This window comes from Betta splendens, chromosome 6 (assembly GCF_900634795.4).
Source record: "Betta splendens chromosome 6, fBetSpl5.4, whole genome shotgun sequence".
Taxonomy (NCBI): Eukaryota; Metazoa; Chordata; class Actinopteri; order Anabantiformes; family Osphronemidae; genus Betta; species Betta splendens.
Genome location: NC_040886.2, coordinates 10,982,036 through 11,004,054, shown reverse-complemented (window position 1 = coordinate 11,004,054; position 22,019 = coordinate 10,982,036). Strand labels below are relative to the sequence as shown.

Here is a 22,019-nt window from a genome sequence, read left to right as displayed (position 1 = left end):
AAAGTCATGCTCAGCAAAAATTTAGTCTCAGTAGATTTTAATTCTTTTAGGATACAAATCTTTTTTTCAAGGGCGGTAACTAAATCCAGCCAATTTGATTATTCCATTTGTTCAATTATGATAATAATAAACAATGTTGCTGCACCGTCCATGTTGAGGTTCATAAAACTGGTTCATACAACCTTAGTATGACATGAATAGACTTTACCTATGCTGATGTTCACAATGTATTTATGCAATGACGTATCTCCATTAAACTGTGTACATTCAGTACACTGAGCCATTGCGTTGCGGTTAGTATGTTTTTTCTGGATGAGGACATGTACAGACGCCTGCTCTACGCGGTACATTAACACAGCAGCTCTTAAAGCTGAAGTAATTCACACATTCAAACATGCGTCTGTAAAGATATACAGCAGTAAATGAAGCAGGTTCAGATCACAGATGCTCCACAGCTAGTACACAACAAAACATTCAATTTCACTGCTTCTTTTTCTTTCTTTCTTTCTTTCTCTTTCTTTCTTTCTTTCTTTCTTTCTTTCTTTCTTTCTTTCTTTCTTTCTTTCTTTCTTTCTTTCTTTCTTTCTTTCTTTCTTTCTTTCTTTCTTTCTTTCTTTCTTTCACTTGCTCTACACTTTCATCTTTTTCCTCACACTGTCCTCAACTGTACTGTCCACATGTGGTGGCCACTACTTGTGCATTTCAAGCTAACTGTGCCTCACAGTTCAAATACGACCGTCACATGTTCTGCGTGAACAGGTGACTCAAACTAACGGGATGGTGGACAGTGTAAAGGTTGGGCTGATGTTGGGATGCAACACGCAGAACGGGGCCGTTTGAACTCTGCAGCAAAGGTTAATACAAAAATAGAAACATCTAGAGAGAGTAAACAAGATCATCTGCAAGCTGCTGAAAAGGTGAACACACGTGAACCTAACACGTCATCAATAAGCGAGTTCTATGAGTAAATCCAGCACTTGGCTCCTCCCACATCTCCCCCACACCTCCTTGGTTAAGTTCTGTCCTGCTCATCATCTACATCCACATTGTGTTTGCTGATAATATTAGAATAAAGTTACACGTAAGGGCTGAACCAAAAGCATCACATTAGTCTGATGATTTTACCCAAACTACTCAGTTCCTAACATTTTGGTTTACAGAGCTTCAGGCAGCTGGTCTAAATAGGTACAAGCCAAAATCAATTAGACACATAATGTAAAGGAAAGGTTACACATTGTGAATTCATCCATTGTTAGTACATGTAGACGTGGAAGAGCTGCATCTATGTGCACTTTAGCGAATGACAGACACATCCAACGATCATAATCATTTGTGATCATTCATCTTGGGGGCTTTCAAGGTAGAGCGTAGCGACCCTTTTCTCCTGTGAGTCCTGCTCTGGGACCTCCAGCGTGTGCTCCGCCGGCGCCGTCTGGAAGGTGAAGGACGTCTCCGTGGGCCCCACTTTGCCCTGTTCTGGATGATGAACGAGGCCTTCCAGCTCGCCTCCACGCACGGCGCTCTCCTCCGTGGAGACTCTGAGGCTGTAGCCTCCTCCCATCCCGCCCTGGAAGACGTCCTCCAGCCCCAGGTTCGATGACCGGAGGGCCGCCATTATCTGCTCCTCGGAGAGCTCCTCCCCCGCCTCCAACAGCCCCGAGTCCTCCAGGGTTTGCGAGACATTCAGTTCTGCGACGATGGTGGTGGTGCCGTTGCCACTCGACTGCTGCACCTTTTTGACGTTGATGGCCACATTCTGGGGACTGTCGCTGCTCATTTTGGTGAGAAAAGCCAACTCCTCCCTCAGAGGACCCGACACGGAGCCCTGGATCGTCTCTAGAGCTCCCTTCAGCTGCTCTTTGGGCTCCAGCGAGTCCTCTCTCAGGAACTCTAGCACTGACTCCTGTACTATGGGGGACACACGCACCTCTTCTTCAATGATGCATTCTGGGAAACTCTCTTTGCCGAACGAGTGATCTCCTCCCAAGTATTTGTACTCATCGCCGTCCTCCAGAGTCAGTCTTTTGGGTGGAAGGCCTTCGTCCTGATAATACCGCTCGTCCGACAGGTCATCCACGATGCCGTAATGGCCGTACGATGTAATGCCACCGCCGTCCTCGGGTTCAGAAAGATGATCGTCAGGCGTGGAGACAAAATACTCATGAGGCTCATGAGAGAAGCACAACGATTCACCTTCTGTGGAGCTGTGTTGGACGTGGACGGATCCAGCCTGGGGATGTCCTGTGTCACCGGTGGATTTGCCAGCGTTATCATCGCTCCGTTGGAGGAAAGCACCATGCGGGGCATTTTCTAGCTCCTCAATCTGAAAATAAGGCGAGCTCGCGCTCAACCCCCGTTCAACTTCTAGCTCCTCGTCGCTGAGAGACACCACGGGCTCCTCGATGATTTCCACGTTCACCGACTTGTTCTGCAGGTCGTCCACTCCCTGCAGGCTGCTGAGCAGGTTCTGGATCATGCTGCCTGCTGCTGTGGCCTTCACGTCCTCCAGGGTCACCTTCTTCACGCCTTGGCTCAGCAGCTGGTCCAGGGTGGACTCCTCAGACACGTCCAGCTCCTCCTCCACCTTGGACTCCAGCACAATCTGTGTCTTGGTGGTGCCGTCCTCCAGCTCAGTCTTCTCTACGTTATATCTGACCTTGGAGTCTCCTGATGAGCAAACGTGAGCTTCCAAACCTGCGGGCTTCATCACCTTCTCAATGATCTCCTCTACAGACACAGAACCTAGAACCTTTTGTTCCCTCGGGCCCGTGGTGGAATCTGTTCGATCCGCATGAACGCGGCCTTTCTCTCCTTCGTCCGGCACTTTCTTTGGACTTTCCGTCCCGCTCATGTGCGGCGACACCACTCTCACTGATTTAATCTCAGCGGTGGAGGACGTGCTGCGGCTGATTTCGTTCTCCATCGGAGGCCCCTGGTTGATTTCCACACGCTTCTCCTCCGTCGTTGCAGTTTTCTGCGCAGCGCCGATGGGTTTGCCACTCGGACCCGTTTGCTTGGCTTCAGCGGGGGCGGGGGCGGCCCGAGATTTGGTGAACGATATCATGTCCCTCCTGGATGCGGGACTCTGATGCTGAGCTCTACCTGCGACTGAAATAGGAATGACCCTGGAGGGGCTTCTGGAGCCAGAGGACGGCACCGGGCACCTCCTCAGGCTGGAGCTCGGCGGCGTGTACTTGACCTCCATATGCTGCCTCGTGGTCAAGGTGGAAGCTCTCGTTGTGAAGGGTTGGGGAGACATCTTGATATCTGACACAAACACAAAAATATGACAACAATTCATCAGCCTACTATAATAAAAATAACATTTGTTTGTATTCTTCAGTCAATACGCCACCTATTATTCTTTCTCTCTGATGTTGGTTCACCCTCCTGTGAGCATCGTGTGCATCCAATCTCTGACCCTCCAGCAGAGCCCTAAACAAACCACAGGAATACAGCAAGTGAGCACTCATTCATTATAGTTCAACTTTACTGAGAATATTTGACCATGTATGCAAAAACCAAACAATCACAGATGAATACCTCACGAGACGGTGCACGTCGCTCAGCTCTGCCATTTCAACCCCCTCAAACTAAACACGCGGAGGAGGCGCCGTGGACCCAGAGCGCGGCCATGTAGGGTAGCAATCACCGAAACACAACGCGCCGCTGCCGAGCGATAAAGGTTTAGCTGTAATTCCTTCACACGGCCCACCTTTCCTCAGACGCGCTATGCGTTGCGCGAAGGCGCGAAAGCCAGAGAAAATCCCCAGGGAAAAGGAGCGACCTCTCGGGAGAGTCCCCTGCGAGGGAGTGACCTAAAAATAACAGCTACGGAGCCGAGCTGGACGCACTTCAGCGCGAATTGTGGAGCGAGCGCTGACTCCGGACACATACACAAACACAACCACGTGCTGCGTGCGTGTCTGTGTCTCTGAGCAAGAGTTGTGTCTGTTCCAAAAATAATGGAAAGCCAGAGGACGATCCCACGTGCAGTCACATACAGGGACACAATGCGGGGGGGGGGGGGGGGGCTCCTTGAGGAGTTATTGCTTTAAAAGGATGAACAGTAGATCTTTTAAAGTTCTGATGTTAAAAACTAATATAACACCGAGGCACAGAAATATGGTGTGTTTGTTTAAAGGCTTATAAATAACTCTCCCTTTGACTAAAAATAGCCCCGTGGCCTCCTGTAACCATGTGGGACGGGAGTGTGATGGAAGAAGCTTGGCAGACACTTAAAATAAACCACGGAGAAAGTTCAAACAGCTCCCATGGAGATCTTTGCATGAGATTCCATTTATCTAACCGGGGCAGCGAAGGTTCACCCCAGACTGTTTAACAACCAACTCCGTGCAGTATGAGACCGGATCGACCCACGATGATGTCATCACCTGTAGGCGGCCACCTCCATGCCCAGGTCCATCTTAACCTGGAGGAGATGCTGAAGCTCCCTCATCTTCTCTTCCATCGCGTCGGCCATCATGTTCCTCTCACGCTCCAGCTGCTCAATAATCATCTGTTGGAGGGGGAGAACATGCTTTTTTTCAGCTTTCTCACTTCGTCACGCCGTAGGTGAAAGTACTCGTAATGGATCAGCTCCCTTGGTAAATCAGTTAGGTGGGTGTTTGACATTTATCACATAACATTGCCCTGCGTGTTATTGGAGGTCACCGAATCGGGTCACTGCTTCTGTGTGCGAGCGCGGTCCGAGTCACAAACAACTCCCTGATCTTCCGTTATGGGAAATCCCTCCGTTAACACACCGCAGACAGGAGAGGCGCACCCACTTGTAACTGTGAGTGACCTGCTTGGGCTCCATCTTTAGGAGGCTTATGGGGATTTGTCGGTCTGACAGCTAATTGGTTTAAGTAGCTGGTGCTGGTGAGGAAGAGTGGCTTTTAGCCATGCAGGCTATTCAATCCTTTTAGACGGAGGTCAAATGTTGCACGCAAGACCTTCGCTTTCCGACGGCTCCTTTCTGACAAATTTATCAGACACCACTCATAGTAATGTTAGCGTCCATGTGGCGCATTGACAGGAGGAGCAGTGCACACAACATGTGAATGCTTCGAGGATAAGCTCAGGCCACAAGGTCACGTGTCACAGCTATTTGTGCGCGGAACCTCAGCCCGAACTGGAAAATAGGACCACGTCTCCATTTGTACTGGACCAGACCGTTTGTAGGAGCCACTGACTTTACTGCAGTGCCTTTAAGCAGTAACAGTGGGTGTGGCGCTGACGAGAGATGCAAGTGACAGCCTGTCATGTCCTCTGTGTGTGCCCAGTAAAATAAATGGGACAGTAATGAATACTTTTCTATAATACATAGACTTAAAAAGAATCAGACAGTCAGAAACAGGGAATTATCCGCTCCTACTTCCCTCGAGGGCCGTTCATGAGCCTTCCCGTGCTCACCTGGTATTCGCCGAAGTCGACGCGACATCTGTCCTGCATCAGCATCAGTTCCTCCTCCAGGCGCAGCTGGACCCGGCCCTGTTTCTCCGCCTGCGCGCGCAACTTGTCCAACTCCGCGGCGTACAGCGTCTTCTCCCTCTGCAGCTCCAGCAGCCTCGCCTGGTCCGCTTTGGCGGCCTGCTCCATCGCCTCCACCCGCCGCTGGTACCCCTCGAACGTCTCCATCCATCCCTCGGACAGGCCGCGCGCGTACTCCTGCACCTCCTCCGCGGAGGCGACCGGCGGCCCGCGGTGGGTGCGCGCGACGACGGGCGCCGCCCGGGACTCCGCCTGCAGCCGCGCGCGCTCCGCGTCCCGCCGGTGCGCGTCCTCCAAGCGCTTGCACTGGCCCTGCAGATGGAGCAGGCGCTGCTGGAGCTCGTCGTTGGTCTTGTGCGCGTGCTGGAGCTCCTTCTCGCAGCCCTGGAGCTCGCCGCTGAGGCCCCTGCACGCGTCGCTGTGCTCGCTGCACGCGGAGCGGACCACCTGCAGGTCGCGCCACAGCTTCTCCCTCTCCATCTCCGCCCGGGACTTCTCGAACGACAGCTGCTCCACCGTCCTCCTCATGTCCCGCACCTCCGCCTTGTACCTCGCCTCCCACTCCGGCGTCCGCGTCTGCTTCAGCTGCTGGATTTCAGCCACGAGACGCGCGTTTTCCTGCTCCAGCTGCTTCGTCCTGGACAGATACTGGGCGAGTCTGCCGTTGAGCTCCTGCAGCTGGAGTTTCTCGCTCTCAAAAGTTCTCTTGAAGGGCAACATTTTGGCACCCGGTGCTAAAAAAGCGAACTCAGCAGTTGTCCAGTGTGTGGATGTAGGAGTCGGGATGTCCCGCCGTCATTTACTTGTGCGTCTGTGCGTGTAACTGTGATGCAATTTGCAATCAGTGGCCTTTGACAAGTGCAGGAGGAGGAGGAGGAAGAGGAGGAGGGCGGATCCTGCCTCACAGGAGCCTTCATGTCCCTGGCAGATGTTATGCTCCATTTATGTCCTGTCACCAAAAACACCGTCCACTTAAATCATTTCCTCCGGATTTTAGTATGAAAGTACGTAAATCATTTTCCCGCAATTAACATGATGATATTATAACAATTTGATTTAATAAAACGGCCAAAGTACGAAGTTAATATGATACGTTACAGGAGGTACCTGAATGCATCACTTTATCCTTTATTTGCCGGTGAGTAGCGCCCCCACGCGGACAGAAGCGGAGTCACATGCGTTAAAAAAGCGTGAAGTGCGCAACAGCTCTTTATTTACCGCCTGTGCGAACTCGAGTCATGGACAGAGGCGAAGTTGTGGTCGTTACCGGTAAAGAGCTGCGTGTTTGCGCGTGAATACACGAACCTTTCAAACCTGCGTTTTCATTTGTTCTTCCACGTGTTCAGGGTTTGGAGCGTTCAGGGAGTTTTTGGTGAACCCGAGCTGGACGGCAGCTCAGGTAGCGGTTTCAACGTTCACCTGGCAGCGCCGAAGGCACTAAGTAACCGAGAGTTTTCCTATTGTAGGGGTTGAAGTCAGTCGGACTGGGGGAGTGGACTGTTTACGTCAAGGAGTTACCTGTGAGTTACGTTAAGACTCAGCAGATTATTACGGAAATATGGAAAACCATAAAGCCAAAGGTAAAACTATAATAAGCGTGTGAACAGCTGGCAATGAGGGGATGGTGTTTGTATTTATATATAAATTATGTGAATAATCATTTATATATTTAAATTCTTATTTTATAAGAATTTATTTGTGTTTATAATGTGGACTGTGACCTGGTTGACCTTTACTGAGTGACCCCAATATTGTTTATCGACACCTAGTGGCCTTAACAGTGAATAACAGCAACCGTTCGGTTCACCTTGCAGTCGTGTGTTTGTGTTTCCAGTTGGCTGTACACCTGGGCGTGGCCAGAGGTTCCGGTGTCATCATCCTGGAACAATCAGGGAAGAACTGCCACTACAGGGACAAAGACGTGTGTGGTTTCTGTCCCGAGAGTCACTGCTGCGTTCAAGGGGGACCGGACCAACTGGACTCGGTCATTGACATGAGGGCCGTCGCCAGGCGCTTCCAACGAGCAGGGGTGGACGTCGTGTACTCCAGAGATGCTGGAGGGTAGCGGGCATCTGGACGCCCACAGTCGCAGCGGTGGGCGCGGTAACGCCTCTCGTCTTTTCCTCACAGGTATCTGTGTGACTTCGCCTACTACCTGTCGCTGTACCACGGTCAGAGGAGAGCAGCCCTCATCCACGTGCCGTCAGGCGGCGGCCCGGCCTCGGCCCACAGGCTGGTGCCTCTGCTGCAGAGCATCATCCAGACGGCGCTCTGTCAGCTGGACTCCTCACAAACAGCATGAGCTGAGCCGCACCCCACAAAAGGGCTGCATATCAGTCAGGGGAGGAGCATGGACGGGTACAATAAGGTGATTAAATGTCATTTATTGTCATTTGGAAGAGAGTTTTGCACAAGTCTTTGGCCATTAAACGTCTTTAAAACTGAAATTGTATGTGGAAGAAGAACAGGTCATAAACAGAACACGGTCCATGATGTCAGCTGATGACTATGTAAAATGAGCAGTAGGAAGAATACTTGGTCAAAGATCTCAGTCATGTGTTTATTCAAAATTTCAGAAAAAAAAGAAAATACAAGAAATTGTCCGATACACATTTGGCGATGGCATCTCAGAAATACACCATCTCAGCTATAGGTATGAAAACACGTTTGAGGCCTCAGACACAGAGTTCGAGAGAAGACAGTCAAGTGACGATTGTTGATTATTTCTTTCCCCAATCAGGTAACGAGCACAAAGATTCAGTTGAAGCATTATAATGAAACGATAGTAGTAGACCAAGGCCCCCTCGAAAGCTATAGGAATGCAAATCATCAGCAGAGGCGTGATAGTGATAAACCTCAAATCTATTATTGCAGTTTGTACGTAGTGACACATTTTGCATTAGGAACAACTGAATAACTTAAATGTAAAGTTCACTACAGAGAATGTGTTCTAGTTGTAAACCTCAGCCCAAACCTTTTTCTAACCGTGTTTTTACTGTCTACCCGTAATCTGTGGTACGTGTCTAGTTAAATGCTGTAACAGTGACAGGTTCGTGATCCAACGGTCGCCAGGTCACGCGACGCCTGCTGCCAATCCGAGAAAGCTGAAACATATATAAAAACGTTGTCCAAACTGGAGAAGCCCAAATGCACAAATATGTGAAGTGATTTCTGTACCGATGCGATATTGAGCAGCAGTGTTTCGAACCAAGACATTGGTGCAGATAAATGCTCAGCAGAGCACCCGAGTTTCACATTAAACGTTACCTAGTGGCCTCTTCGAAATGCAGTCGTCACGAATCGCTTTGGACGTCAACACAGATTACAGAACGACTTCCAGGGTAAAAAAGTGGAGGCGACTCAAAGATGTCAGAGCTCCGCTGCCACCAGTTAAGGCTACGTATTATTGATGATGACCATAGAGGATCCACTGAGGCGACCGTGTGAACCAGCAGCATTATTATTAAGTCCGAGCACAACAGGCCGGGGGGGATGAAAAAGCCTGAGAGTGGACGCTAGCGCCGGAGCGTGGTGGCGTTCAGCAGATAGACCTTGACGCGTGAAATGAAGCCGCTCGCGTCATCGGAGAAGATTAGAGATAAAACCAGCCCTAAGGAGCAGCAGGGTTCCTCCGCTGCCTCGATTCTACCGTCCAGGAGGTGGAACCATGTTACATTCACAGCACGGATCCATCCGTTTACTGTCTATCTATACATGTTTTCTCTGGCAGGTCAATAAATCCTTTCTTTTTCTTTTTTAAACATTCCTCCTGATCATCTTTTAAACTTCTATATAACTGCTTTTTGTGAGAGTGAGAAGATTAAAGTTGCGTGTGGGGGATTTGAGGTCGTGACACGTCGGGAGCGAGTGGAGATGGAGCGGCTGATGTTAAAGCTGTGCTCTAATATTAAAGTGAAGGCGGACGCGTTCGCGTAGCGCTTTCACGCCACAGCCTCCATCCTTTCTGTCCTCGGAGGTATAAAGGTACGAGTTGTAAACCACGGGCCAGAAACAGACGGGCTGGACTTGCAGCACGTCAATTCCATCTCCTGTCCTAGTCCGGTTTGTGAGGTGTATCTGATCCCTGTGGCTTTTCTCCAGATAATGAGGTTTTTATACAAACTGACGAGGAAGAGGATGAGATGTACTTGTTTTCCATACTCATACATTTTTAAAAGAAGAGTGAGGTAGATATATACTTGAAGGGAAAAATGATTTTTTTTAAGTTCCCCAGTCATGACACCAAAGAAAATACATTAAAAAAAAAATCCAACTTTATACTGAATCATGGGACATTTATACAGTGATTTAAACTGATATCACAAAAGAAAGATTAAAAAAATAAATAAATAACACTCCTACAGAAAAAAAAATTAAAAGAAGGGGGGAAATCACCAGGCGACATTTCCAAATGATGAGAAATCCTTCAAAACACTTTCACTGTTCAGCCTCCGTGTTAAGACCTTTTCCATTCACGACATTGAAATGTGTTCCCTTCCCTGGACTTCACCCATCCTTTATTTGGTTTTCAGAAGCAATGACTAAGACAAGACGAAGAGATCTGCTCCTATTCTGAAGAGTTAACGTTAACAAAAGTGGTGTTGTATTGCGTTTGAGAGTGTTGTCATCGTTTAAAAAAAAATATGTTGGAGAGATTATTTTAGCGGAATTAAGGCAAACAAGACTGAATTAGCCCTGTTGATTTGAGAAGGAGCGAGAATTGGATGGGTCCAGTTCACTGCAGAGGCCAGAGAGGGAGCAGGTGGGAGAGGAGAGGGGCCACTATTGGACTCAACAAAACACCGCGGGGGGTCGGGGGGGCGATCGTAAGAATGTGTGGAGAAAGCAAAGCCTTTACTTTGACCTGAGATTGAGTTGCGCCTTCAGGGCAATGCCAGGCGCAGTGCTAGACAATAAAAAAAGTACAAAAGAAGGGTGCAGAAAATACACGCTCACACATCGAGCTAAGGTGTCCATTCCAAATAATAATAATAATAATAATAATAATAATAATAATAACAATAAAATATACATCCACAAAACAAATACAGAAAGAAACTGTTCATAAATTAAAAGGCAATGAAGAAAATGTAGTGTTACAGGAAAAACCGTTTGGGGTAACAGAAAAAATATATTTCTAAATAATTTTTTGTAGTTTTATGTTTATTTTTTTTAAACAGAGTCTGAAGATATACAAAATGGACTGTAGTGGAGACCATAAAATACCAAACCTGAAGGATTTCTTTTATATATATATATATATATATATATATATATATATATATATATATATATATATATATATATATATATATATACACATATATATATTTATATATAACATCCAAAAGAGAAAAAGAAAAATAGCAGCTTTGTTCTGTACAGACATAGAGGCAAATATTTAGAACCGTAAAAAGGTTATTTTTAAAAAAGTGACAAAAACAATGATGTGTATAAAATGATCCTGCAGTCTAAAATACAACTGTAAGACCTTCGTATGTGTTTGAAATGTAGAGAAATGAAAGCGTTTCCTAAAAGAGACCAGCCGTGACCCGAACGCATCGTCGGATCCAGCACTTCCACGTTCTTTCCCCGTCTCCCGCTCCTGTACCTGTTGCCATTTATTCAGTTTGAACATTACAGACTTAAAAATGGCAGAGAAGGTTTAAAAAAACAGGAAGGTGGAGGTGGAGTCATATCCCTTTAAGTTCAGTGATTTGCAGTGTGGGACATTCGATGCTTGACCTGTTGATCTAAACCAGCGCGGGGCTGCGATTCAGAGTTGGCGGATTCGTTGTCGAGGCCTCGAAAGCAACGGTGACATATTTGTAGTAAAGTCATTACTACTGTAGCAGCAGTCCTTGCTAAGAAAAAGACCAATCCCTATGTGTGACAAGCTGAAACTAATTAAATGACTCTGTTAGTTATTGGATAAATCAAATTATTTACTACATAATTTCTGTCAATCAAACACTGTTTGACTTTGATACTTTATTTGACAGATATGCAAATGTACAAAGGAAATCTACTGATATTGTGTCAACTTAATAATACCTTATCGGAGGCCTTTAATTATATTTCAAATCCTGGCCTGTGTTTTTTTTTCCTTTTCTTAGTGTTCTTGAATGCATCACGAGGCTAGATCTATTCCAGCCCGGGGCTTCTGACAAGACATGGCACTGCAGGTGTGAACGCAGCACAGCTCACCATTGACCCTGAACGCCCCACACGCCGCTGCTGACAGACTGAATCTCAACTCTGAATCACAGCCCTCAACAGATTCTGTGTAAAACTGGAGAAGGACTGATTGATTTGGCACTAGCTTGGCAGATACACAATAGACCCTCCTCTTCCATTCTGAGCCGCTCGCCCACACGAATATAAACAAGAGAATAAAGCGACCGTCGGAGTCCAGACTTCCTAACTCGAAGCATCCTCACGTGACGCGAGCCGGGCTGCTCGTGGAAACGTCCGTCATTGTGATGGAAAGTCATCCCGTAAGAAGGAGCGTCACGTAGAGAATCGTGTGTCTGTATAAATACACAATCACATACCCACAACGTCCTCTGTTGCTCATCAGGAGAAAGTGCTCTTCTATGGGGTTTCTGGCAGATATGCTAAAAAAATGGTGGGTTTGTTTGTTAGAAGCCAGGATCCGCGCCTGTGTGAGATACAGGCCGCACAAGAAGGAGCTCCCCAGTGTTTAGTCTGAGCCCCAAACTCCAAAGGCTTCATCAAGTTCCTGTGCCGTTTGTCAGGGCTTTTGTTTTGTTTGTGTTTGACCTCGAGAGCAGAGAGACCACCTGCTGCCCCACAGTAGAAATAAGTCATTTCCTCGCGTTACCCTGTGTAGGAGGAGGAGGGTCCGGGTCTGATATCAGCAGGCCGACGACTGGGGCAGGGGCAGCGCCCGCTCGTTCTTTCTGCCCCCGTTCATGTGTGCATAGGGTTGCATCTCGTCGAAGCTCGGCCGCAGCAGCACCGCGGGCCCGTTGGCCGAAACGTGTCCTGAGTGCTTGTCCAAGGCCTGGCTCGGCGACGCCAGCGCCGGGGCCGACGGGCCCGGGGAGGAGGGCGACACGGGCCCCAGCAACGGGGTGCCGGGCGCGGGGGACGCCTGCTGGGTGGAAGGGGGCGGCGTCACTCCCACGCACCCCGAAGGCAGCGCGGCGGCGGAGGCGGGCTGCCTGGTGGACGCGGCGTCCAGTGGAATGTTCTCCATGTTTTCCACCTCCATGTCCAGCTCCTCGGTGTCCGGCGGCTTGTTGTCCTCGCTGTAGAAGAAGCTCATTTCCCGGAAGGGGGGGTCCAGTTCCTCCTTGATGCTGCTGATGATCTCCAGGAAGGTCGGGCGCATCTTGGGGTTGAACTGCCAGCACATCCTCATCAGCTCAAACCTGTGGGTGACAGAAAGAAGTTGTGTAAGTTGGTTGATTGTGAAGTTAAATTAGATGCTTTTAAACGCAACTCCATATTCTCACCACTAGGTGGCAGCAGACACACTCTAAACCAAAGGTTTTTGATCTGTAAAATAAATCAACTAAAAAGCACCAGTATATCACGTGTTGGCAGCAAACAGCCTTGACGATGAACTAACGCTGACGCTGCAATTCCTACAGTTCAGCAGTGGACAAATAAAAGAGCTGCCGAACTGCAGAGAAACAGCTAAAATTGGATTCCGATGTTTAGGCGGCGCGTGACGACACATACAGTAAGATCAGCCCTGGAACGTGTCCGGAGCGGCCCAGTAAATCACACGTGGAGTTACCTCAGCAGCCGCGCTCGCGGAACGTCAAAACAACATCATAAAAGGGAGAATTATTACAGTTTTGTGTGGCGCTGCACCGCACATCACAGCTTCAATTACACACAAACAAGCTAAGAATACTCTCCGAGGCCCGTCGGCATAAACACCTCGGCCTCCTCTCCGCTCTCGCTCTTGTTTTCCTTCTCTCCCAGCGGCCTCTGCAGCTGGGTGCCAGCTTCTCTTCGCACAGAGGAATTATGGGTAGAGCACGCGCCTCACGTCATGCTCTGAAGCAGCGGGGGGGGGTTGGGCTGCTCGGTCGGCCGAACCCCAGGCAGGAAGGAGCGTGACGGCTGGAATCGGGCCGATGCTCCGAAGTGACCCGTCTGCGGCTAAAATAAAACGCCACCTGGTCCCGTGCACGAGCCGCGATGACGTAAATTTAGAAAACGCACGCCGCGCTCAATTCTGTGGCACCCAGACGCATGCTAGCGCTGTTTAAACCGCCGCGACCTGTATGTACATGACCTGACGTCGGTGACGCCAACGTTATGGTTGTGATCGAGGCGGTCGACAGTCGTGTACGAGGTGAAGCAGCCTGTTGAACTGGGGCTCCACCATTTGCTCCACTTAATCACATCGTGTTGCGATGTGGCGGCCGTGACCTCATTTTTTCATCTAGTAGCCCTCAGCTACCTACAACCCAAGGAGCAGACGGTCGTTGGACTCACCCCTCTCTCCCGTTTTCCCGCCATCCTTCTTCTCCTGTCTCTCTATTTGTTGTTTCTACCTGTTGGCCTCGCTACACTTTTTTTCAGCGCCGCTGCATTGAGTCACTACAGCGAAAGGCGAGTGGTACCACACCACCTCTGTAACACAATCACACACTCCTGCAATCAGGGCAAAGCAGTCCGGCCGCCATGGAAACCGTCTTGTGTCTGCACAACACTCGGCCCTGTTTTGTTTTTTTTCCTTGCACTCTCTAAGGTGAGGTCAGCCACGGTGAGCGAGAGCGAGAGCGGGAATGAGGTCAGCGAGGATACATGCAAGGCTGCGCGCTGACCGGGGTGAGTCATTAATGAAATGTTAATTATTTGGGGCCGGAATGAGGGGCATCTCCCCCTCGCCGACCCGCGTCGTCACCGGGCCGCTTTTAACCCGTGACGCCAACGCCAGACCGCAACACGCGATACCCCCCGCTCGAAATAGACCGCGGCCAAAACCAATAACTGGACGGACGGAGGGTGCGGGCTAAGCTAACGTCAGCAGCGCGGGCTAAGCTAACGTCAGCAGCGCGGGCTAAGCTAACGCCGGCGGCGCGTGGAGGGACTCACAGCATGTCGGGGCAGTTGTCGGGCTTGTCCAGCAGGCCTCCCTCCATGACGAAGCGCAGCACTTGTTCGTTGGACATGCCCTGGTACGGCTGCTCGGCCAGGGTGGCGATCTCCCACAGCACCACGCCGAACGACCTGTGGAGAGAGAGAGACGGTGAGCCTCGCCGTGGACAGGTGGACGGGCCGCGCAGGTCCGGCTGAGCCGCGAGGTGCGTCGGAGCTGTGGTTCTTGCATAGTTTTTCCCACCATTTTGCTCACATGTGTTTGTTGTGTTTACAGACGAAATGAAATCCTGATCATTTCATTGCCGCGAGCGCAGCGGCCTTACAGTAAATCTCGCTCTGGTCGGACATCGAGCCAGCCTGCATTTAAACTTGACCAACAAAGGCCGCAGCATTTGTTCACTCTCGCCGCTTATATTCTCGCCACTGGCACGGCTTCTGAGCGCGCACTCAGCGGCCTTTAAAACAGCCTTATTACCGCACCGAATATAACCGGCCCGAGCGGCCCCGCGCTGACAGACGAAGCCGCATTTAGGCAGCTTTTCCCCATCAACAAAAGTCACCTATTCATGGAACCCTAAAAAGCCCAGAATGGATTCATCTTGTGCTGAACTTCATCGACATCAAAGAGGAAGATATAGTACGCATATGTGGAGGTGGGTTTTCGCTGGCACTGCAACCTCTCATTTGAGAACATCTGGAGCAGCTTAGGCCCGCTGCTACAGGCTGACCCGTTGGACACGTCGAGTCGGGAAACAAAAACTTGCAGGGGAGGTAGTAAACATTTGTATTTCTCCCATGATGGAAGCAATGTGGTCAACTTTGCCCTTATCTGTCTCCTTCCACACACAGAAAGAGGAATTTCCACAGAGTCCGCTGGAAACCCAGACGTTTTTTTTATGGTTTCGAAAGTACTAGCCTGTCATTGCAGGAAGTGCATGTTTAAACTATTAAGTGAGGAATGTGATGAAGAGCATGGGCTGAGGAGGAATCTGTAGGTTTTCACAGTCTGACTCCACGGCGTCAGCGCCTCCACGCGCAGCGAGAACAGGCATTGTTGAAATGCCCTACATTCAGACAGGTGTGTGTGTGTGTGTGTGTGTGTGTGTGTGTGTGTGCGCGCGTCTCATACCACACATCAGACATCGTAGTGAACACGCCATCTTTCAGCGACTCTGGAGACATCCAGCGAACAGGCAGCAAGCCCTTCCCTCCTTTTCGGTAGTAATCCGTCTCATAAATGTCTCTGGTCATGCCAAAATCTGAGGAGAAATACGAAAACACAGGTCGGGGAAGCTACTGGATATCATTCATTCTGTGTGGGAGACGAAGCTCCTCGGAGCTCATCCATCCCTCTCACCTCTTCGCTCCCTCCCTCCGTCCATCTACACCACCACTGCCTGAGGCCCTGAACGCTCCCGTTCGGAGGCCGGCGAGGGACGAACTTGACTCACCTCCGATCTTCACGGTGAAGTCCTCGGCCACCATGCAGTTCCTGGCAGCCAGGTCTCTGTGGACGAATTTGTTGGCATTCAGGTACGCCATGCCGTCGGCGATTTCCCCAGCCATCTGGATCATCTTCTTGAGCGGGGGCAGGACCTGGCTGGTGGCATTCTGTGGCAGAGAAGAGAGCAGAACACGCGGTTACGTCACATTCTTCCGGTGTCATTCGGGTCGGTGCTACAGAGTGGCGCCGAGAACGTTGCCGGTGGAAACGTACGAAGGAGCAAAGAGGAACAAGATGTGCTCTGACGCATGAGCACATTTGTAAACAATCAGTGTGTGTGTGTGTGTGTGTGTGTGTGTGTGTGTGTGCGTGTGTGATTACTTCTTTGCGCAGAGAGCGCAGGTAGCTCTTCAGGTCACCGCGGGTCATCAGCTCCATTATCACCAGCGTCGGCTGTCCCTGCGAGACCACACCCAGCAGCCGCACCTACGTGAATCACAGCGCAGCAAACATGTCAAATCCGTAATGCACGGGTCGGGAATGTGACTTCCCAAAAAGAAAAAAAAAGAGGCTCAGAGAGGTTTTCATATTTTGGGTGTGTGGAACGTTTTAAAATTCACTCTGGATGGCGGTGAAACTGTTCCAGGAAACCAAAAAATAACTGCGCTTCTGGAAAAACAGCTGACTCTGTCTGTCTTCCCGAAGTCACAGCTGGACTGACATGAGATGGTGCATGTAATGTCTCAACCCACACTGGTACAAATACAGAAAATCAGATGACTACTAGTATCAGCACCAGACTGGAGCTGGTGTTTACTTTGTCAATGAGAAGCTAGTAATTCCCAGTAGGTAACAGAGGACATTGAACTGTTTAACCTGCTTTGAGGACTATAAAAATCTATTCATTTGAAATTATTGAAATCCAATTTACAGTAAATAACCACGCGCGCGGCTTCTTAGCAGCCGGAGCCGATGGAACAGCTGATGGCTGCGACGGCAGCTTCGCCGGGGGAGGAAATCAGCGGCGCATCCATTTAACGCCGCTCATGTGGCTGCTACGCTGACGAGGAAACGCGCAGAACCTCCGGGAGGCTGAGCCGAGCCGCGGGCTGTGTAAACACAGCGCTCGCGACCCGCTTTTCGCTACCCGACGCGCATTAATTATGGAGTGGCACTAACGAAGCGCTCTGTGGAGCGGAGGGACTGCTGCTGCGGTCGCGCTAGGATTCGCCCCCCCTCACCACGTGGTGGCAGTTGAACTCCTTCATGACGGAGGCCTCGTTCAGGAACTCGATGCGCTCCTTCATGCTGGCCGACTCGTTGACGGTCTTGATGGCCACCCGTGTCTCCGGCTCGTCCTTGACCACCCCCTTGGCGAGGCCTTCGTACACCATGCCGAAGGAGCCCTGGCCCAGCTCCCGGTGCATGGTGATCTTCTCCCTGGCCACCTCCCACTCGTCCGGCACGTACACTGGCGTGAAACCACGGCAGGTCAGCACCAAATACACACCTCCACCAGAGTAACGTGTAGGTGATACTTGTACTAGTACTAGTACTTACTGTCAGCGGCGCTGAAGTACTCTGGGTTGACGGACGCGTACAGGACCCCGTTCCCGAGCCGGTCGCTGTTCCTGGAGAGGAGACGCGGCTCAGTTAGCTCCGGACGTGGATGCTACATGTAGCATTAAGGCTAATTGAACATCCCACCGGTCATCGGGCGTCACAACAACACAAGTAAGACACCAGACGGCGACTCGCCTCTTTTTGTTGACGAAGAAGAGGATGGTGATCACAGAAGCGATGACCAGCGTCGCTATGATGGGGATGATGATGACCAGGTAGAAGGTGACGCCGTCGTCTCCTGTCAGAACGGGGAAATCACAGCGATTAGCGCCGCGGCCCGACCGGCGGCCGCTCCGGACCCGCGCGAAAGGTTGGCTTACGCTTGGGTGCGATGTAGAAGAAGGCGCTCTCCGTCCAGGAGCCGTTGCCGGCCAGCGAGGTGGCGCGCACGCGGGCGGAGTGGTTCCCTGGGCCCAGGTTGGTGAGGCGAGCGCCCCGGTGCTCGCGGTAGTGCTGCCGCGACACGCACTCGTGCTTCTCGGGCTGAAAGGGAAGGAGCGATGCAGCTTGAGCGACGGCTACGGAGCTGCTGCCTCTAAAGTTATGAGTCACTGGTGAAAAATATTTCCCTGCGAACTGACAATTAGGATGTTAAAGTCCTCTTCATTTGAAAATGTGTTTCACACTCGGCCGTGCTCGACAGGGGAAGGTTCTGCTGAGTCAGACTCGGGTCTTACTTTAGGCCCGTTTGTCTCCTGTTCGTGTGTTGAGCCGAGCTCACCTCAGACCCCAGACGTAGTTTGATCTCATACATCAGGATGAGTCCATTGGGCGTTATTGGCTCGGGCCAGTGCAGCACCACGCTGCCCTTGCTCTCGTCCTTCCTCTCGTGGATCACTTTTCCAGGGATGTCGTCGGCTTTGTCTGAGCAACACGTGAAAAAAATAAATAAAGTCAACAAAACCGACAAGAAAAAAATAGGGCATATGAAACACGAGCAGCGTCGCTCACCTGCAGGTTTGGTCCTGGAGTAGACAAAGGTTCCGGCGCTGCAGCGGCGCACTTCCTCGTTGCAGGCGTGGATGTCGATGCGGTAAACGGTGAAGGGGCGCAGGTTGAGGATCTCAAAGTACTCGCTCGTGCTCTTGTCCTCAGAGAACGGGAACTCCTTGACGGGAGGGATGCCATCGGTAGCGTTATCCCCTGGGCCGAGGCTGGTGTTCCCCGCGCCGGCGCCGTCACTGAACAGCGAACTGTTAGCTACGCCGAAGACGTCCCTGCGCCGGCGGTCTGGAGGTCTGAAGCAGAGAGAGGCAAAGGAATGCACAAACATGAGGTGATTTAAGAACAGGTCTAACAATAATAAATAAAACACATGCTGCATGTCCTGAAACGCTGGTCCAGCGTGTGTGTGTGTGTGTGTGTGTGTGTGTGTGTGTGTGTGTGTGTGTGTGTGTGTGTGGGCGCGCGGCATGAGTCCAGATGCTCCGTACGACTCCCCGCGGAGCTGTAGAGGAGGACGGGGTCAGACAGATCATAGCGAGGCTGACAGGCCGAGACACAGAAAGGCAGACGAGCATGAAAACCTGAAGCTGAGGCCGCTCCAGCAAAACCCGACCAGCGATAAAGAGGACGAACGGCAAACACTAGACGAGAGGGGAGACGCGGGTTCAATCAGAGCGGGTGGTGAATGGACGCACCCGCAGCTGAGCGGGTCGCGGAGCCGCCTGCAGCTGGACGCTAACTACTGAGGCCAAGCAGGCGATGACAGCTGGAGACACGGAGACCGATGATCCAGCTCCGATGGAGCCCATATTGACAGTAAAGTGAGTGATTCAGCACCAGCAGAAAAGACAAAACCCCCTGAAGTGATGTGAGCGAAGCTGTAGCATTAAGCAGGCTGTTTATGAGGAGGCTTGCGCCTGCAGAGAGCCGGGTCTGTGGGAACCAGTTGCACGGACATGTTAACATTCCTCTGGCGCTTCCAACAGGTGCAGCGAGTCCACCACTCAAATCAGTTACTGCGACTTTAAAGCGAGAGAGGCCGAATGAGAAAAAAAAAAAGCCAAACATGAGGATCTAATTCCTGTGTGTCGGGCGAGGCAGGACACAGTGAGAAGGCTGCTCAGCTGACTGAAGCGTGACCTTATAACTAGTGAATTTCTACAGCGTCCTGACCTCAACCCGCCAACAACAGATCCACCTTTACACAACGGCATCCAGAGACTCCACATTCAGTCTTAGTAGGGCACAGGGAAGGTTCTGTGGACCGGAGGTAAATCCCCATTAATGCATCCCGCATGTTCTGACCGCGGGCGGGGGGGGGGGGGGGGGGGTCGGTTGGTGTGGGGTCTCCTGAGGACACGGCCGCAGCTTCTGACTCCAGCCCCCTCCGCTGGTGCCGTCTGCCTTCCTTATTTCGCCCGTCCTCCAGCGCTGACGGCTCCTCATTCATCTGAATTCCAGATGGAGTCACTGTACATTTCCTGGCAGCTGTCTCGCTCCAGAAAACAAAAGGGGGAGGGTGTGTGGCGGCTGGTGGTGTAAGTGGGGAAACAAGTGGGGACAAAGAGAGTGTGCGGAGTGGAGGCGGAGGAGCGGAGGGGGACAGAATGGAAAACATTTCCTGTTTTCACCCGCCCTCTTCTCCTTCACTCCGGGTCTGAGCCCTGAAGTTTGGAAGAAAAAAAAAAAAACATCCAGGTCTTCCAGACTTTTGCCTGAAGTGCATTGTCGTGGTGCTGCGGCGGCTAAAAGGCCTTCGCCGCGGGCCCGGGACGTGCCAATCACCCACCGCCGGCGGGACGAGAGGGGGTTCAATTACAGCGGGGAGCTCCTCTGTCTTCTCACGCCGACCCACTTCCACAGCAGCATGAGGAGGGAGCCGCCGCCGCTTGAACCCACTGTGGAGGATGCGGGTCTATACGACACCTACTGGGGGGTTCTCCCTCACCAGCGGCGCGCATCGAAAGGTCCCCATACTTCACTGTGATTGATGACCCGCTGAAGCGGAGTGTCACGGCACCCATGCAGAAATCCAAAGGCGGGGCGCGAGAAGAACGGAGCTGCAGCCTGTGAAACGGCGAAACACCCGCAGCCACAAGCGAGTTGAACGATAACGTGACACAGATGTCGGTGCCGGTCCCGAGCGGCTACGACTGCGCGACCCGACCGGGCCCTTCAGACTCCTTAATCACATCTCTCCTCCTGGGTTTGTTTGTGTTGCCTGCTAGGGCCCTAGCACCCCCCCCCCCGTGCCGCTGTTGCCACGGCAACGGAAGCCGCGAAGGCGCTGAAAGGCTTTGGATCCCGCTCAGCGTGTCTCCTCGGCGCCGACAAAAGGACCGAGCCCAGCGGGGCCGTCCGGTCCGTCTACCCCCCCCCCCCCCCCATGCTTGGATGCTGTCACCACCCCGCTCCTCGTCGCCACCCGTCAGGGCAAACAACCGGGGACGTCACCTCTTTTACTGTACCTCGGCAGAAAGATCATATTGTGCAGGAAGTTCTCGAACATCTTCAGGAAAACCCGGTCGTTGTTCTCCCGGATCTTCTCCTCCGGCGTCTTCTGGCAGGCGCAGCAGGGCCCCTTCACTGCTCCCGTCAGGTCCGACTTGGTGGGCTTCGTGCAGTCCTCCGTGTCCGCCAGCCCGGTCGCCGGCACCCGGATCGGGATCTTCAGTTCTGTGTTGAGCGCAACCAAGATTATTCATTTATTATATTTAATACATTCATTTTATACCAGATACACTTACAGGTTCCGTCCACATGGCGTGAATACGCACCTTTGGAGCAGTAGTTGTGCTGGTAGAGCTCCCTGTCCTCGTGCTGCTGCTGCCAGCGCACCAGGTAGTAGGTCAGGTTGCCGTTGGGGAAAACCGGCGGGGACCACTTCACCACCAGCTTGGTGGACGAGTTGGCGTAGGCTCGAGCGTCTTTGGGCATAGACGGCGCTGAAACGAGGCCAAAGGTGCGATGCGTTACGCTGAGACGCCGCTCGAGCGCTCACCCGGCTACGTGGAGAACGCGACCTACCCGACGGGCGCGTGCGGATGTAGATGATGTCACTCTTGGCTCCGGAAACGTGCTTGTCCTCCACCTGCAGGGTGATGGCCTTCACGAATATGGCGTACTGGGTCCAGGGCTTGAGGTGAGGGAGGCTGACCTTCGGGTCGCTGCTCTTGTTGTGGGGCAGGTCCACGTCCACCATGTGCCAGCTGTCGGAGCCACAGCCGTCCTGGCCGTCGAACTCCGTGATGTTCTGGAAGCGCCTGGCGAAAGGGACCAAGCGATGCTCGTTCACGGAGACGTTTCGCATCAAAACCCGCTGCAGGTGGAAAAACGACCGTTCTGGGTCTGAAAGCGTGATTCATGCTAGCGTATCTCCCCCGCGGGTTTGCAGATTTTAGCCCATTTGACGTCACTGCTGAGC

At 51.5% G+C, this 22,019-nt stretch overlaps 3 protein-coding genes across 4 annotated transcripts in view; 1 reads left to right on the top strand and 2 right to left on the bottom strand.

Annotated features, from left to right (window-relative positions):
* Nucleotides 1-20: 20 nt before the first annotated feature.
* synm (synemin, intermediate filament protein) lies at nt 21-6,335 on the bottom strand. The gene is made up of 4 exons (XM_029152823.3): nt 5,419-6,335; nt 4,395-4,519; nt 3,356-3,435; nt 21-3,267 (listed from the first exon to the last, which is right to left on the bottom strand). Exons 1-4 carry the CDS (start codon nt 6,214-6,216, stop codon nt 1,337-1,339), a joined length of 2,934 nt encoding a protein of 977 aa, XP_029008656.1. The 5' UTR covers nt 6,217-6,335; the 3' UTR covers nt 21-1,336.
* A 13-nt stretch (nt 6,336-6,348) lies between these two features.
* On the top strand, nt 6,349-7,895 carry pgpep1l (pyroglutamyl-peptidase I like). Of its 2 annotated transcripts, none has more exons than XM_029152843.3 (5): nt 6,349-6,765; nt 6,843-6,895; nt 6,963-7,016; nt 7,331-7,557; nt 7,627-7,895. In XM_029152843.3, exons 1-5 carry the CDS (start codon nt 6,735-6,737, stop codon nt 7,796-7,798), a joined length of 537 nt encoding a protein of 178 aa, XP_029008676.1. In that variant the 5' UTR covers nt 6,349-6,734; the 3' UTR covers nt 7,799-7,895. The 2 variants fall into 2 exon arrangements, with proteins under 2 accessions (XP_029008676.1, XP_029008674.1); XM_029152841.3 differs by having other exon boundaries at nt 6,963-7,076.
* A 140-nt stretch (nt 7,896-8,035) lies between these two features.
* The window catches only part of igf1ra (insulin-like growth factor 1a receptor), a 52,607-nt gene continuing 38,623 nt past the window's right edge, over nt 8,036-22,019 (bottom strand). The window contains exons 8-21 of the mRNA XM_029152817.3: nt 21,623-21,858; nt 21,373-21,540; nt 21,064-21,271; nt 18,602-18,888; nt 18,372-18,514; nt 17,971-18,133; nt 17,786-17,888; nt 17,588-17,658; nt 17,269-17,498; nt 16,409-16,513; nt 16,035-16,194; nt 15,713-15,842; nt 14,578-14,712; nt 8,036-12,893 (exon numbers count right to left, since the gene is read on the bottom strand). Of these exons, the coding sequence (XP_029008650.1) occupies nt 12,374-12,893; nt 14,578-14,712; nt 15,713-15,842; nt 16,035-16,194; nt 16,409-16,513; nt 17,269-17,498; nt 17,588-17,658; nt 17,786-17,888; nt 17,971-18,133; nt 18,372-18,514; nt 18,602-18,888; nt 21,064-21,271; nt 21,373-21,540; nt 21,623-21,858 (2,659 nt within the window). The 3' untranslated portion in view covers nt 8,036-12,373. The remainder of the gene's footprint in view (nt 12,894-14,577; nt 14,713-15,712; nt 15,843-16,034; nt 16,195-16,408; nt 16,514-17,268; nt 17,499-17,587; nt 17,659-17,785; nt 17,889-17,970; nt 18,134-18,371; nt 18,515-18,601; nt 18,889-21,063; nt 21,272-21,372; nt 21,541-21,622; nt 21,859-22,019) is intronic.